Below are 12,398 nucleotides of genomic sequence, written 5' to 3'. Positions count from 1 at the left end.
ACTTCAGGAAATATTTTTTTTAATAACAAGATAAAGTTTTCAAAATGATGTCAAACTGAATGCAGTCTTTGTTTAAAATACCAAGATTTTAAAAATAGTTCAATTAGTTAATTTAAAGAAATATGAGGCAAAGAAATTCTGAATGGTTTACAGTAAAACAACTAATTATAATATTACAAATGTAGCTCATTTGTTGGCTTGTGCAAAAAATAATTCCTTAAATAATTTCTTAAAAATAAAAAAATACTACCACTTGTAAAGAGTTAATAAGAGGCACAGTGAATAGAGCATCTAGCTTTGAATCAGACATATTTATTTTGATGAGTTCAAATCTGGCCTCAGATACTTTCTAGCTATAGAATCCTATTTAAGTCATTTAATTCAAGTTTGTTCTCAATGTCTCAGCTGTAAAATAAGCTGGTAAAGTGTCATAGAAGAATCAGACATAACTCAAACAACCAAACAATAAAAATTTTCTCCAAAATGCTTGAAAATTTAAGATGCAAATACATTTTAATATAATTATACTAAACACAATAAATCATTTTCTTTATTCATTTAGTTGGTTTCCCTGTCTTATTCTTTCAATGTTCAATGTTTTTTGACAATCTTTTTACTACTTACCCTTTAAACTTTGGAGATTTGCATTTTTCTAGTAGTTGCTGTTCATCATCTTTATTAAACATTGAGGTCACTTCTTTCCAACCTCGGAAACTGGCTCCCTGAACCTAGTAAAAGATTTTGTAAGAGACAAAAAAATCCTGTAATGTGAAATAACAAGTCAGCAGGTCAAAATTTTACACGTTTGAACTCCCAACACATGCTTTTCTACCTTATCCTAAGTTTTATAGCAGAATAGTGACAACTAAAGTCATATTTGAATGCCTCATCATGGCACAGAGTTCTGATGGGCTATGTCTGTAAAATATTGGATATTGTTGAATTAAAAAAATTTTTACAATGGGGGCCAAAGTATAGACAATTTCTGTTGGCTGAAGACCAAACTTAGCTAAATTTGAAGATACTTAAAAACAGGTTACCAATTATTGATTTGGGAGATGGAGATTTAGCAACTTATGAAAGGAGGCAAAATCAAGATGGCAGAATAAAGGCAACAACCCAAGTCAACACTTCCAACATTCTCCTCCAAACAACTTTAAAATTACATTGAAAATTGAATGTTGGAGTAAAAGAAGCAACAAAAGGTCAGGATGAAACATTTTTCCAGTTCAAGACATCTCAGGAAGTCAGCAGATAAGGTCTATAACACATGGGTGGGAATTTAGCCTAGAGCCCACACAGGGACACAGCATCAATTGTGGACCTTAGTGATGGCTGCCATTGTAGCAACGCAGCTTCCAGGACTCTCAGCTCAGAGACAGTAAGGAGGGATGAAACAACTAGTCAGATTTCATAACTTAACTAGTAAGGAAATGTTTAATGTTATTGTACATATATAACCTATATTTAATCACTTGTCATCTTGGAGAGGGGAGAAGAAAGGAAGGGAAGGAAAAAGCATTAAAGCTCACAATCTTACAAAGATGAATGTGGAAGACTATTTTTACATGTAATTGGAAAAAAATAAAATACTATTAAGTTTAAAATAGAAAATTACAACATATACTAAACTGACACTGGGCACAGAATCCTGTTGCATTGTCCATATGCAATTCTAAACATCAAGAAGAGTATCAGTACTTGAAAGAGCTTGAAAACAGAAATCTAACACAACTTCCAGGCAGAGGGGAACATTAGCCCCTATAGCTGTAGAAGAAAACGGACTTTTTCTAGATAAAGACCAGAGAACAGGCCAAATAAATAATGACAACATCCAACCCTAGATTATATCATTTTGAAAGCAACAAAAAACATACAGACTCTCAGAACTAGCTCTGAAAGCATTAGCACAAAAAATTCTAAAGCTTGGAACAGTGCTCCACTTTTAATCCAGGAAAGCTCAACTTAAATATAAAGTGAAAAGTCAAGAAATAGGCTGGAAAAATGAACAAACAACAAAAAGGGACTTAACATAAAAAACGACCATGGTAACAAGAAAAATCAAAACAAGAAAACAACAATGTGAAAACAGCTACATGCAAAGTCTCAAAGGTGTGGGGGCGGGGGGGAGAAGGGGGAGAAGAATGGGGGAACAGACTTCAAACTGGGCATAATGCCAATAAGAATGCCTGGAAGAGTTAAATAAAGAAATAAAAGTAGCAGAGGAGAAATTGAGAAAAGAAATGAAAGCAATGAAAGAAAGTTTTGAAAAGAGACTCAATAATTTGATAAATACTAAAGAAAATAATACTTTAAAAAACAGAATTTGTCAAATAGTAAAAGAGGGACAAAAATTCACCAAGAATATTTACAGCAAAATAGGTCAGATGGAAAAGGAGGTACAAAATTTCATTTCTTCAGTAATCTCCTTAAAGATCAGAATTGGAACAAATGGAAAAAATAAGTACAAAAGCCCACTGGAAAAATAATTCCTTAAAAATTCTAATTAAACAAGTGGAAGCTAAGAAACAATGAAATAATCAAAAGAATGAAACAATAGAAAAAGCATGAAATATCTCATTGAAAAAAACTATACTAATTTAAAAAATTGAGTCTAGAAAAATTTTAAATTATTGGAATTTCTGAAAGTTATTAATAAAAAAACCCACAATAATATTTCAAGAAATTATAAAGGAAAACTGCTCAGATATCTTAGAATCAGAAGGTAAAATAGAAATCAAAAGAATCTATTGATCAACTCCCAAAAGAGATCCTAAAATGAAAAATAGCAAGAATACTATAGCCAAATTCCAGTGTTCCAAGGTTAAAGAATAAATATGTCAAATATCCAGAAAGAAATCATTCAGATATCACAGAACCAAAGTAACTAGAACTAGATTTATTAACTTCCTGTTAAAGAAATGGAGAGTTGCAATATGATATTCAAAATCCAAAGGAACTAGGAATAATCTTAATTTACAATTAAGAATGCCCAACAAAACTGAGGATAATCCTTCAGAGAAAAAAAAATGAATGTTTAATAAAAGAAGCCTTTTAAGCATTCCTAATGAAAAGACCAAAGTTGAATAGAAAATTGACATCTAAACACATGACACAAGAGAAGCATGAAAAATCAAGATGTAAAAAGTCTTTCTAGGGACAGCTAGATGGCGCAGTAGATAGAGCACCAGACCTGAAGTCAGGAGGACGAGTTCAAATTTGATCTTAGACACCTAACACTATGGGACCCTGGGCAAGTTACTTAAGCCCAACTGTCTCAACAAAAAAAAAATAAAAATTTAAATTTAAAATTAAAAAAAAGTCTTTCTAAAGTTAAAACTGTTTACATTCCTTTATATAGGAAGATGATTAACTCCTTTTTTTAATTTCACACTTAATAATATTTTATTTTTTTCCAATTACATATAAAGATAGTTTGCAACAAAATTTCTAAGATTTAAAGGTTTCAAATTTTTAGCTCTCTCTTAATTCCCTACCCTCTCCCCAAGACATCAAGCAATCTGATATAAGCTATACATGATATATGTAACTATCATTATGAGAGCAGTTAGAAATAATCTATATAAACAAAGGGCATGATGAGTGTGTGGATTATGTTGAAATGATCTTAAAAAAAATGAAGGGGTGAGAAAGATATATACATGGGAGAAGAAGAGAAAGGAAAATTATCTCACATGAAAAAGGTATGCCCCCCCCCAAAAAAAAAAAGCTTTGATATAAGAGGGGGAAATGGGAGGGAGATGGCTGAGCAACAATGATCCTCACTCTCATTGAAACTGATTCAAAGATGAATACACACACACACACACACACACACACACACACACACACACAATCCTTTGAGTATAGAAATATTTTACCAAAAAGAGAATCAGGAAGTAAAGGATGAGAAAAGGAGGGGGACAGTAGGAAAGATAACAAAAAAGAGGGCAGATTAAGAAAAACCAAAAGTGTAGTGGTTAGAAGTAAAAGAGACTTTAGAGGAGGGACAGGATAAAAAGAAAGAAAACAACAGATAGGGATAAATATAGGATTGGAGGGAAATATACACTTGGTAAACACAACTGTGAATTTGAATGTGATGAACTCATCCACAAAACAGAAGCAGCCAACAGAATGGATTCAAGACAATGAAGTAATAAGAAATATATATGCCCCAATAACAGAGAAGCCAAATTCTTAAAGGAAAAGGAAAATAAGTTAAAAAAAAAAAAAGTTAAAAAGTTAAATGAGTACAATTTTATTAGTAGAGGATCTCAACTTCTCTTTTAAGAACTAGATAACTAATCAAATAATCCCAAAGAGATCATTAAAAAGGGAAAAGAACCTATATGTACAAAAATATTTATAGCAGCTCTTTTTTGTGGTGTCAAAGAATTGGATTGAGGGGATGCCTATCAATTGTGGAATGGCTGACAAGTTGTGATATAGGATTGTGATGGAATGCTATTGTGCTATATAAAATGATGAGCAGAATGGTTTCAAAAATAACCTGGGAAGGAAGACTTTTACAAACTGAAGCAAAAGTAAAATAAGCAGAACTAGAAGAACATTGTACATAGTAACAGAAATATGATACAATAATCAACTTTGAAAGACAGCTACTCTGATCTAGAGTACTAGAGATCCACGACAATTTTGAAAGACTTATGATGAAAAATGCTTCTCATCCAGAAGAACTGATGAAAGCTAAATGCAGAATAAAATATAAAGTTTTCACTTTTTTTTTTCATTTTCCTTGATTTTTTAAACGTGGCTAATATGGAAATATATTTTGCATGATTTCACATGTATAACTGACATCAGGCTTAAGAAAATAAAACATTGTTATGTACTCTCCTAAGCTGTTAAGTAGTTTAAGGACAATACCATATTGGATTCAGTCCTTTGTTATGAACACTGTCAATTCCTTTGGGGAAAGGGCTATGTCTTATTTCATCTTTGACTCCTAATTTATTGAATACAGTGGCTGTATTACAATGTTTTATAAGTTGTTCATTTAATTGAATTAAATATTCATCACTGAATTAAGTGAATTAATTGAATTAAGTTGATTAAATTTGTAAAATAAAGCAAATCCTGATTACTAATCTTTCTGAAGGGTTCTTGTAAAATAGAACCATTTCAAGAAAGACTACACAAGTAGGCTTTGATCATTATGAAGATTTAAATGATAAGCAAAATTGTACTTCAGAATTTATTTGGGGAAGACTTTTTTCTTAAGTAGCTCCTGAAATCCACAAATAATTCTGCCCATAAGTGTATGGTAGCATCATTTTCACTTTTATGCAAAATTTATTATAAAAAATTATAAAGCCAAACTGGCTAGCATTCTAAAGTATATCATATTTCATGGTGTGTATTAGAGTCTAGGTATACAAACTACACATACTTGACATTTAACACAAGAATGATTAATATTTTATTTATATGTTTACATGTTACATGTTTTAATATGTTGTTATATTTTTTATATTAATTTGTTTTTGTTTATTATTTGTTATAATTTATAAGTAATTATCTTACTCTTTGGCTCTACAGATATCATTACTATTCCATGACAGATATCAGTAAGAAGTAGCCACCTCATATAAGGGGCTTATCACATGGCATAATTAATTGAAGAAGATCAGACTTTGGTCAATTTTTCAAATACTTAATGAGAGCAGTATACAACATTGTATCACACAATTAACCATTCATTCTTTCTTTTTTTCAAAAAGTTTAAGAGACTACTACTATGTGCAAATCCATGGTGGTAAGACTATCCCCTAAAATAGTTCTTGTCCTCAAGGAGCTTACATTATTTAAGGCAAACAACATGAACACAGATGAATATTTGGAAAATATATATAATATAAACAAAAAAAAAAAGGAATTGGGAGAGAAATTGGACAATAACATAGCAGGATCAAAAATTCATCTTATACCCAATGACACTTTGATGATATCCAACATGGCTCAGATGAAAGGGAAGTACAATCTAAGCATGGAAGACATGCTATGCAAAGGCATGAAAAAAGGAAATGAAATGGAACATATGAGGAAAAGCTCCTTGAGTACCTTACATTCAACTAAGGAAATCACACATCTTTAATTATATTATAATTCAAGGTGGAAGGATAGAGCACTGCTGCTGGGGGGATAAATAAAGGTTCCATGTATAAAGTGACATTTGAGTTGCGTTTTAAAAGAAATGTAATTCTAAAAAAGCCGATGTAATGCATACCAGTCATGGTAGAGCACAAAGGCAAATGGATACAAGAGATGAGATTAACACATGAAGAATAGCAAAAAGGTTAGTTTGACTAGACCAGAGTACAGGGCAGCAAAATACAAGGTAGAAGGTATATTGCAACCGGGTTATGAAAGATTTTAAAAAACAAAAAGTTAACTATAGTCCATTTGATCCTAGACAAGAGAGATACTTCTTGAGTATGACAGTATCTTGGTGAAACCTCTAATTTTAAAAAATCATTTTGGCAGCCATGAGAAAAAAATAAATAAGGATGAACTTGAGATATGAAAGTCATTAGAAAGCTACTATAATAGTCTAGAAGAAAAATGACAAGGTGCTGAGAAGGATGTTGATCAAGTGAGGAGAGAAAAAGGAAACGAAGCAATTTTAAAAATAAATAAAATATATAATAAAACAAAAATATATGTTAAAATATAATAAAAAATATAATTTAAATAGCAGTATTTGGCAACTGATTGTATATGTGGGATAGAGTGAAAAGTTGAGAACAACATCAAGATTGTAAATCTGAATGCTTAGAAAGATGGTGGTATCCTTCAAAGAAAAGAGGTAAGATTTGAGAGGAAAAATAATGAATTTTGTTTGGGACATGGAAGTTTAAAAGGTCACTAGGACATTCAATTTGAAATGTCCAACAGGCAATTAGAAGTATGTATGACTGGCATCAAGAAGACATTTGAGGGATAGATTTGTAGTCCCAAGAAGTCATCTGCATAGAAATCATAAACCCATGGGAACTAATGAGGTCACTAAGTGAGATGAGTTAGAATGATCTTTATTGTTGATTTCCACAAGTATAATCAAGTCAATTATTTATTAAGTATTTCTATGTATCAGGAACTGTGCTAAGCACTGGAAATAGCACTGGAAATAAAAATACGAGTAGAAAGGCAGTGGCTACCCTTGAGAAGCTTACAAACAGAAAACAGTGTGAGGGAATATTATTATATTGTAACTAACAATGAATACAATGAATATAGAAGTGTGGTGATCTTATTCCCAAATGCAGCCAGGTGATAAAAGTTCAGATCTTTTATTATCTCCAATATAGCCTGGTTAGCTTAGAGGCCTCTCTCTCTCCTTGGTTCTAAGAGCTCTTTCCAAATGTCCTTTGCTTCTGCCTCTGCTTTCTTCAGCATCCAGAGCCAGCACCAAGTTGAATCTGTCTTGCCTTGGAGAGAGGGCTTCTGGCATAATTCTGCTGAAATCTCCCAAAGTGCTCTGTGTCTGCACCAGAGTGCTCCTCTCCAATCCAGCTGAACTCTCTTCTGTGACCAACCACCCAAGTGGAATATATTCTGGAATAGATCTCTCATCACTGGCCTTATATCTGACTCTTCTGAGAGAATGGGATTATGGGTTTTCTCCCATGGTGCTCTCTGGCCCTAAGAGCTTTAAGGGAGGTGTGAATCCATAAAGTTACAAAGTTTACTTTGTGAAATCTGGCATACTTGTGAACTCCAATGAGTAAAGGTGTAAACACAAGCATTGTACTAATTAGTTCTACTTAGTACCTTGTTTCAGGTTCTGGCCCAAAACATCTTCTTGTAAGATTAGATCAACTCTAATTAGTTAGCAGTTTGTAAAGATTCCAACATAGAAGTATGGAAAGATTTAATGTAAATTGATGCAATAGTGAAGTAAACAAAGAAAAAAATATTCAAAATTCAACAACGTGAATGGAAAAACCATTGAAACCACAATGACAAAAAACAGCATGAAACAAATAAAAACTGAATATTATAATCATGAACTCAAAGAAATGTGAAAAGATATCTCTTCCCACCAAAATGAGATAATATTTATAAGATATTTAGGAGTAGGCACTTAATAAATGCTTATTTCCTCCCACATTGCAGAGGTGATAGGCCCAAAGCTATGAAACACTTTGTTTTCAGAAATGTTTTTGACGCATTTACTGGTTTGACAACTTCTTTTTCTTTAAAAGAAAAAAAAAAAAAATCAAACACATCTCTGAGAAAGAGGATATATTGGGGGAAAATGTAGGTGACATAAAAACAAAAACTATCACTCTAATTTTATAAATAAAAGAAAGCAAAGATTACAAAATTACAAAGAACAAACGTTAACTCCAAAGACGAGATATAAAAAAAATCAGTATGGATTCACAAATACCAAACGATATATATTTTCCATTCATTGATTGGTTTTTCTCAGAGTTTTTGTCTTCCTCTTTTATATTTTCTTTTTAAAAAAATACTTCTTGTTATATGGAATGGCTGAGAAGGCAAACTATATATGTAAAATTTTAGATGATTTAAAAACAAAATATATTAATTTAGTGTTTGTGATATTCCAGGATCTCATAAACAATCCCAAATGGAGTTTTGTGAGGGCAGTGTCATTGCTGTTCTTACCAACCACCTTTTTCCCCATCCCAACTCTGTGAGCTCTGCAAGTTATTGAGCTAGGTTTGGGTCTGAGTGATAGTAGACTATCATTAGAATTAGCTACTTAGTTCACTGTATAGAAGTCTAGATTTCTGTTCTATGGTTTCTTCCCTTATTATTATTTCTATAGGATTCAGGATGGGCTAGAAGCTGTAATTGATATCCTACTCTGTTCCTGAAGACTAAGTCACTCTGCTGGTCCTTACTTCCAAGTTTAGATATATTGCCTAAAGCCTTCAGTAGCTGCTTATATCAAAAAGCCATCAAGAAATGAATAATATGTGTCAGAGTTGTCAGTAGCTAACTCTTCCCGCTGTGGTATCCCCAGGATGGATCTGGGACCCCCTGTTGTCCAAGTGCCCATCCTCTCTCTGGGCATGAGTGCTTGGAGTAGTTTCTCCTGACCAGACTCTAACCCCAAGGTCTACAGACCTCTGGCTTTTTCCCAAATAGCATTTGGTCTGATTTGTTTTCTAGATCTTTTTGGAGTGGTTATTTTAGAAAAAGAGAAAGTAGGGAAGCTACAAAGAGATAGCAGGAAAGAAGTGGGTCAAGTCAGAGGGTCTTTGGCTTAAATTCTGGCTCTGCCAATTACTTAAGTTATTGTAGGCAAGTCATTCATGCTTTCTGCACCTCAGTTTCCTCATATGTAAATGAAATTGTTGGACTAAATGTCTTTAAATGTCTTTCAAGTTCTCAATCTGAGACTCTATGATTCCTAATGCTAAAAGCAATATATAAACACTTGACCAATTAATGTACTAAGTCATATGGGGCATCATGATATGTATACAACATATATAGAGCAATGAAATCATGTTCTCCTAAAGTCAAGTCAAGTAGATACAATGGCAACACCTTCAAAACTTCTTCCAAAATCATTTATTTAAAAGAAAAGAAAATCAAATTGGGTTGTTTTGTTTTTATTTCTTAAATCTCTGGCATTATCAGTTTCCTACTCTGTAACATATGTATAATAGTACCAACCTCACAGAGTTGTTGTGAGAATCAAATGAAATAATATGTATATAAAGCACCTTAAAATCAAACTGATTTGGGAATTCCTTGACAAAGAGTATCTTGCAAGGAATTTAACAAAATGATCAAGGAACTCTCAAATCAATTTCATGACTCTTCAACAAGCAACTTGATAAGAGTATGAATCTTTGTTGGGAGAAGACTAGTATGTTTTGATTGTGATGGGATTGATTGGTTTTAGCCCTTGCCTTGTACCTTGCCCTGTGGAAAATTTGCCCAAGAAAAACAGAAACTTTCCCTAGTAAAAAGGCTGTTTTAAGACTTGAGACATAAGTGACTAACCTTGTTTATTGAGATCTTTAAAACACCACACAACAGGACAGTTGCCCACCCAGTCAGGTGGTGTCCTGTTTTTCAATTTCTTGCAAGCAACTGCCCACATAAGAACTAACTCAGTCTATGACACCTGGCCCAGAATTTTGTATAAACATAAGATCCTTTGTCTAGCTTGTTGCTGATAGTTTAAAGACTAAGTCCATCTCATTGTTTGCAATAAATTCTTGACTAAGAACCAACTTGCTCCCTGAAATTCTTTTCCCAAGCAACCCCAACTGATCCTGAGCAGTCTTCATCAAGTGAGTTTTAGAAAATAAGAGTACCTTTGATGATTAGATGGTTGAGCATGAGGAGGACAAGCATTTGCCAGAGAAGCAAGCCTCCTCCCCAGGTATAAGGTATGAAATGCCTCATCTCTTTTCCCTTTGGTAAAGAGCAGGAACTTTGGAGAAATATACTTAAGGCTCAGTATGACTGATTTAAACAAGATGTTAACTCAGTGGAATTGATAATATAATGGTTATCTAGTTTAGCATGTGAGTTCTCTAGTTCAGTATGACTGATTTAATCTTACAACAAAGAATGGTTCCCTAAAGTGGAACATCAGAAAACTAGAAATGATCTGATAACCTCCAAAAATGTTCTATAATTTCCTTTAAAATTAATGGTTCCCAAAAAAATAAATAAATAAAATAAAATAAACTTAATGGTTCCTTAGTGATACAATGATTGGTTTACACTCAGTATACCATAATGATGTAACTGTAATAGAGCATATAAACTGGGGACAAACTGAATCAGACACAGACTGTCTTGGTGGCTCTCCTGTTTCCTCCATTGAAACAAAGACCCATTCTGAGGACCACCAGAGAGCTAGCCAAGTCCCAGGTGAAGGAGACAGACTGTGAAGGAGACAATAAAGACCTCTGGACTTTATCCCTGGCTATTCTTGTGGTGATTATTCTGCTGAAAACAAGGCTGGTCCCAAGACCTCCAGAAAGCACACCAGAACACTACACCCTTCTGTTATATTTTTTCATTTGGAATTCCAGACTGGAATACAGTAGAGAATACTTCCAAATTATTAAAAACTGAAACTTGCAAAAGAAGCACCTGACTGAATAGACTGAGTTTAACCAACATTCCTGAATATTTTCTGCCTTTTTCCTTTTCTAAACACAGATCAGCAACTAGTAATCATGATAATATATATTTTTAGCCATGTGTGCTATCTAATGTGTAACTCCAAAATTAAAGAGTTCCTGAGATCAGAAATTCCTTTCTCAGGAAAGTGAAAAGATTTCAGTCAGCTGATCAATAAATATTTACTAAAATTTTAAAAATTCTTTACAAAGAGAGAAGGGGAGGAGAGGGGAGGGAAAGTCAAACAGGTTATTTGAGTGATATGTATTTTTCTATTTGCTCATGGATATTTTTCATCTGAAACATTTGTTGTGATACGTGAAAATAAAAAGGTTGTCCCATACATGATACCATTATCATACAATGAATAACTGTACTAGAGATATGGTAGAACCTGTTATCAACATAAATTTCCACTAAGTTTTATACTGTGAACAAAACACCAACCAAAGACAGAAAATGTCTCTTTGGATCAGGTCATCAGGGTCAAACCTAGTCTATGTGAGACCAGAAGTCTAGGCATGAAAGAGAAAGTGGAACATCAGAAAATTAGAAATGATCTGATAACCTCCAAAAATGTTCTATAATTTCCTTTAAAATTAAAAATGTTTCCAATACATGTTATTGCATTTTGCTGATCTGCTTCCCCCTTCTTCCCTCCCCCCACACTCTTTTTTTTTTTTCTTTATTAGAACAGCTCTCTAGGATAATTTGGGGAAAAGAGACAGGATAGAAAATGGAAGTGATATAAAACAAAAGTTATCAGTATCTTGTTCTTTTTGAATAAAACATTTCATCTCCCACCTATGAGCATTTTCACTGGCTCCTCCCTCACCCCATTTCCCCAAACCCATACTTGAAATGCTTTCCTTCCTGTTTTTTCCTCCTTAGTCTCGGTTAAAGTCTCAGTTAAATTTTCCCTTTCTACAATGTTTTTTCTCTTATTTCCAATTTATTCTACATCTATTCATAACAATAGACAGATGTGTACATTTTTTTGTACATAGTCTCTCAATCAGAATTAAGTGACTTTGCCCAGGTTCACCCAGCTAATAAAATGTGTGAACCCAAATTTGAGATCAGGTCCTCCTGACTGCAGGGCCATTGCTCTATTGACAGAAGCTAATTAGTTTTCCTTTCTCCCATTTAATTGTGAACAACTTTTTTCTTTTATCTTTATGTGTATGCTTAGCACTTAGCACACTGCCTGATACATAAAAAGTGGTTAATAGATGTTTACTGACTAACAA

At 33.2% G+C, this 12,398-nt stretch overlaps 1 protein-coding gene and 1 long non-coding RNA gene across 6 annotated transcripts in view; both read right to left on the bottom strand.

The window, feature by feature from the left end:
- LOC127548567 (uncharacterized) overlaps nucleotides 1-12,398 on the bottom strand; it is a 237,980-nt gene that overhangs the window by 52,592 nt on the left and 172,990 nt on the right. The gene's annotated exons all lie outside the window — the stretch shown is intronic.
- TDRP (testis development related protein) overlaps nucleotides 1-12,398 on the bottom strand; it is a 56,187-nt gene that overhangs the window by 4,662 nt on the left and 39,127 nt on the right. For all 5 annotated transcript variants that reach the window (XM_051976016.1, XM_051976017.1, XM_051976019.1 and 2 more), the window contains one exon: nucleotides 625-728. In XM_051976016.1, coding sequence (XP_051831976.1) covers nucleotides 625-728 — 104 coding nt within the window. The remainder of the gene's footprint in view (nucleotides 1-624; nucleotides 729-12,398) is intronic.

Source organism: Antechinus flavipes, chromosome 2, assembly GCF_016432865.1.
Source record: "Antechinus flavipes isolate AdamAnt ecotype Samford, QLD, Australia chromosome 2, AdamAnt_v2, whole genome shotgun sequence".
NCBI lineage: Eukaryota > Metazoa > Chordata > Mammalia > Dasyuromorphia > Dasyuridae > Antechinus > Antechinus flavipes.
This window is presented reverse-complemented; position numbering and strand designations above follow the sequence as displayed.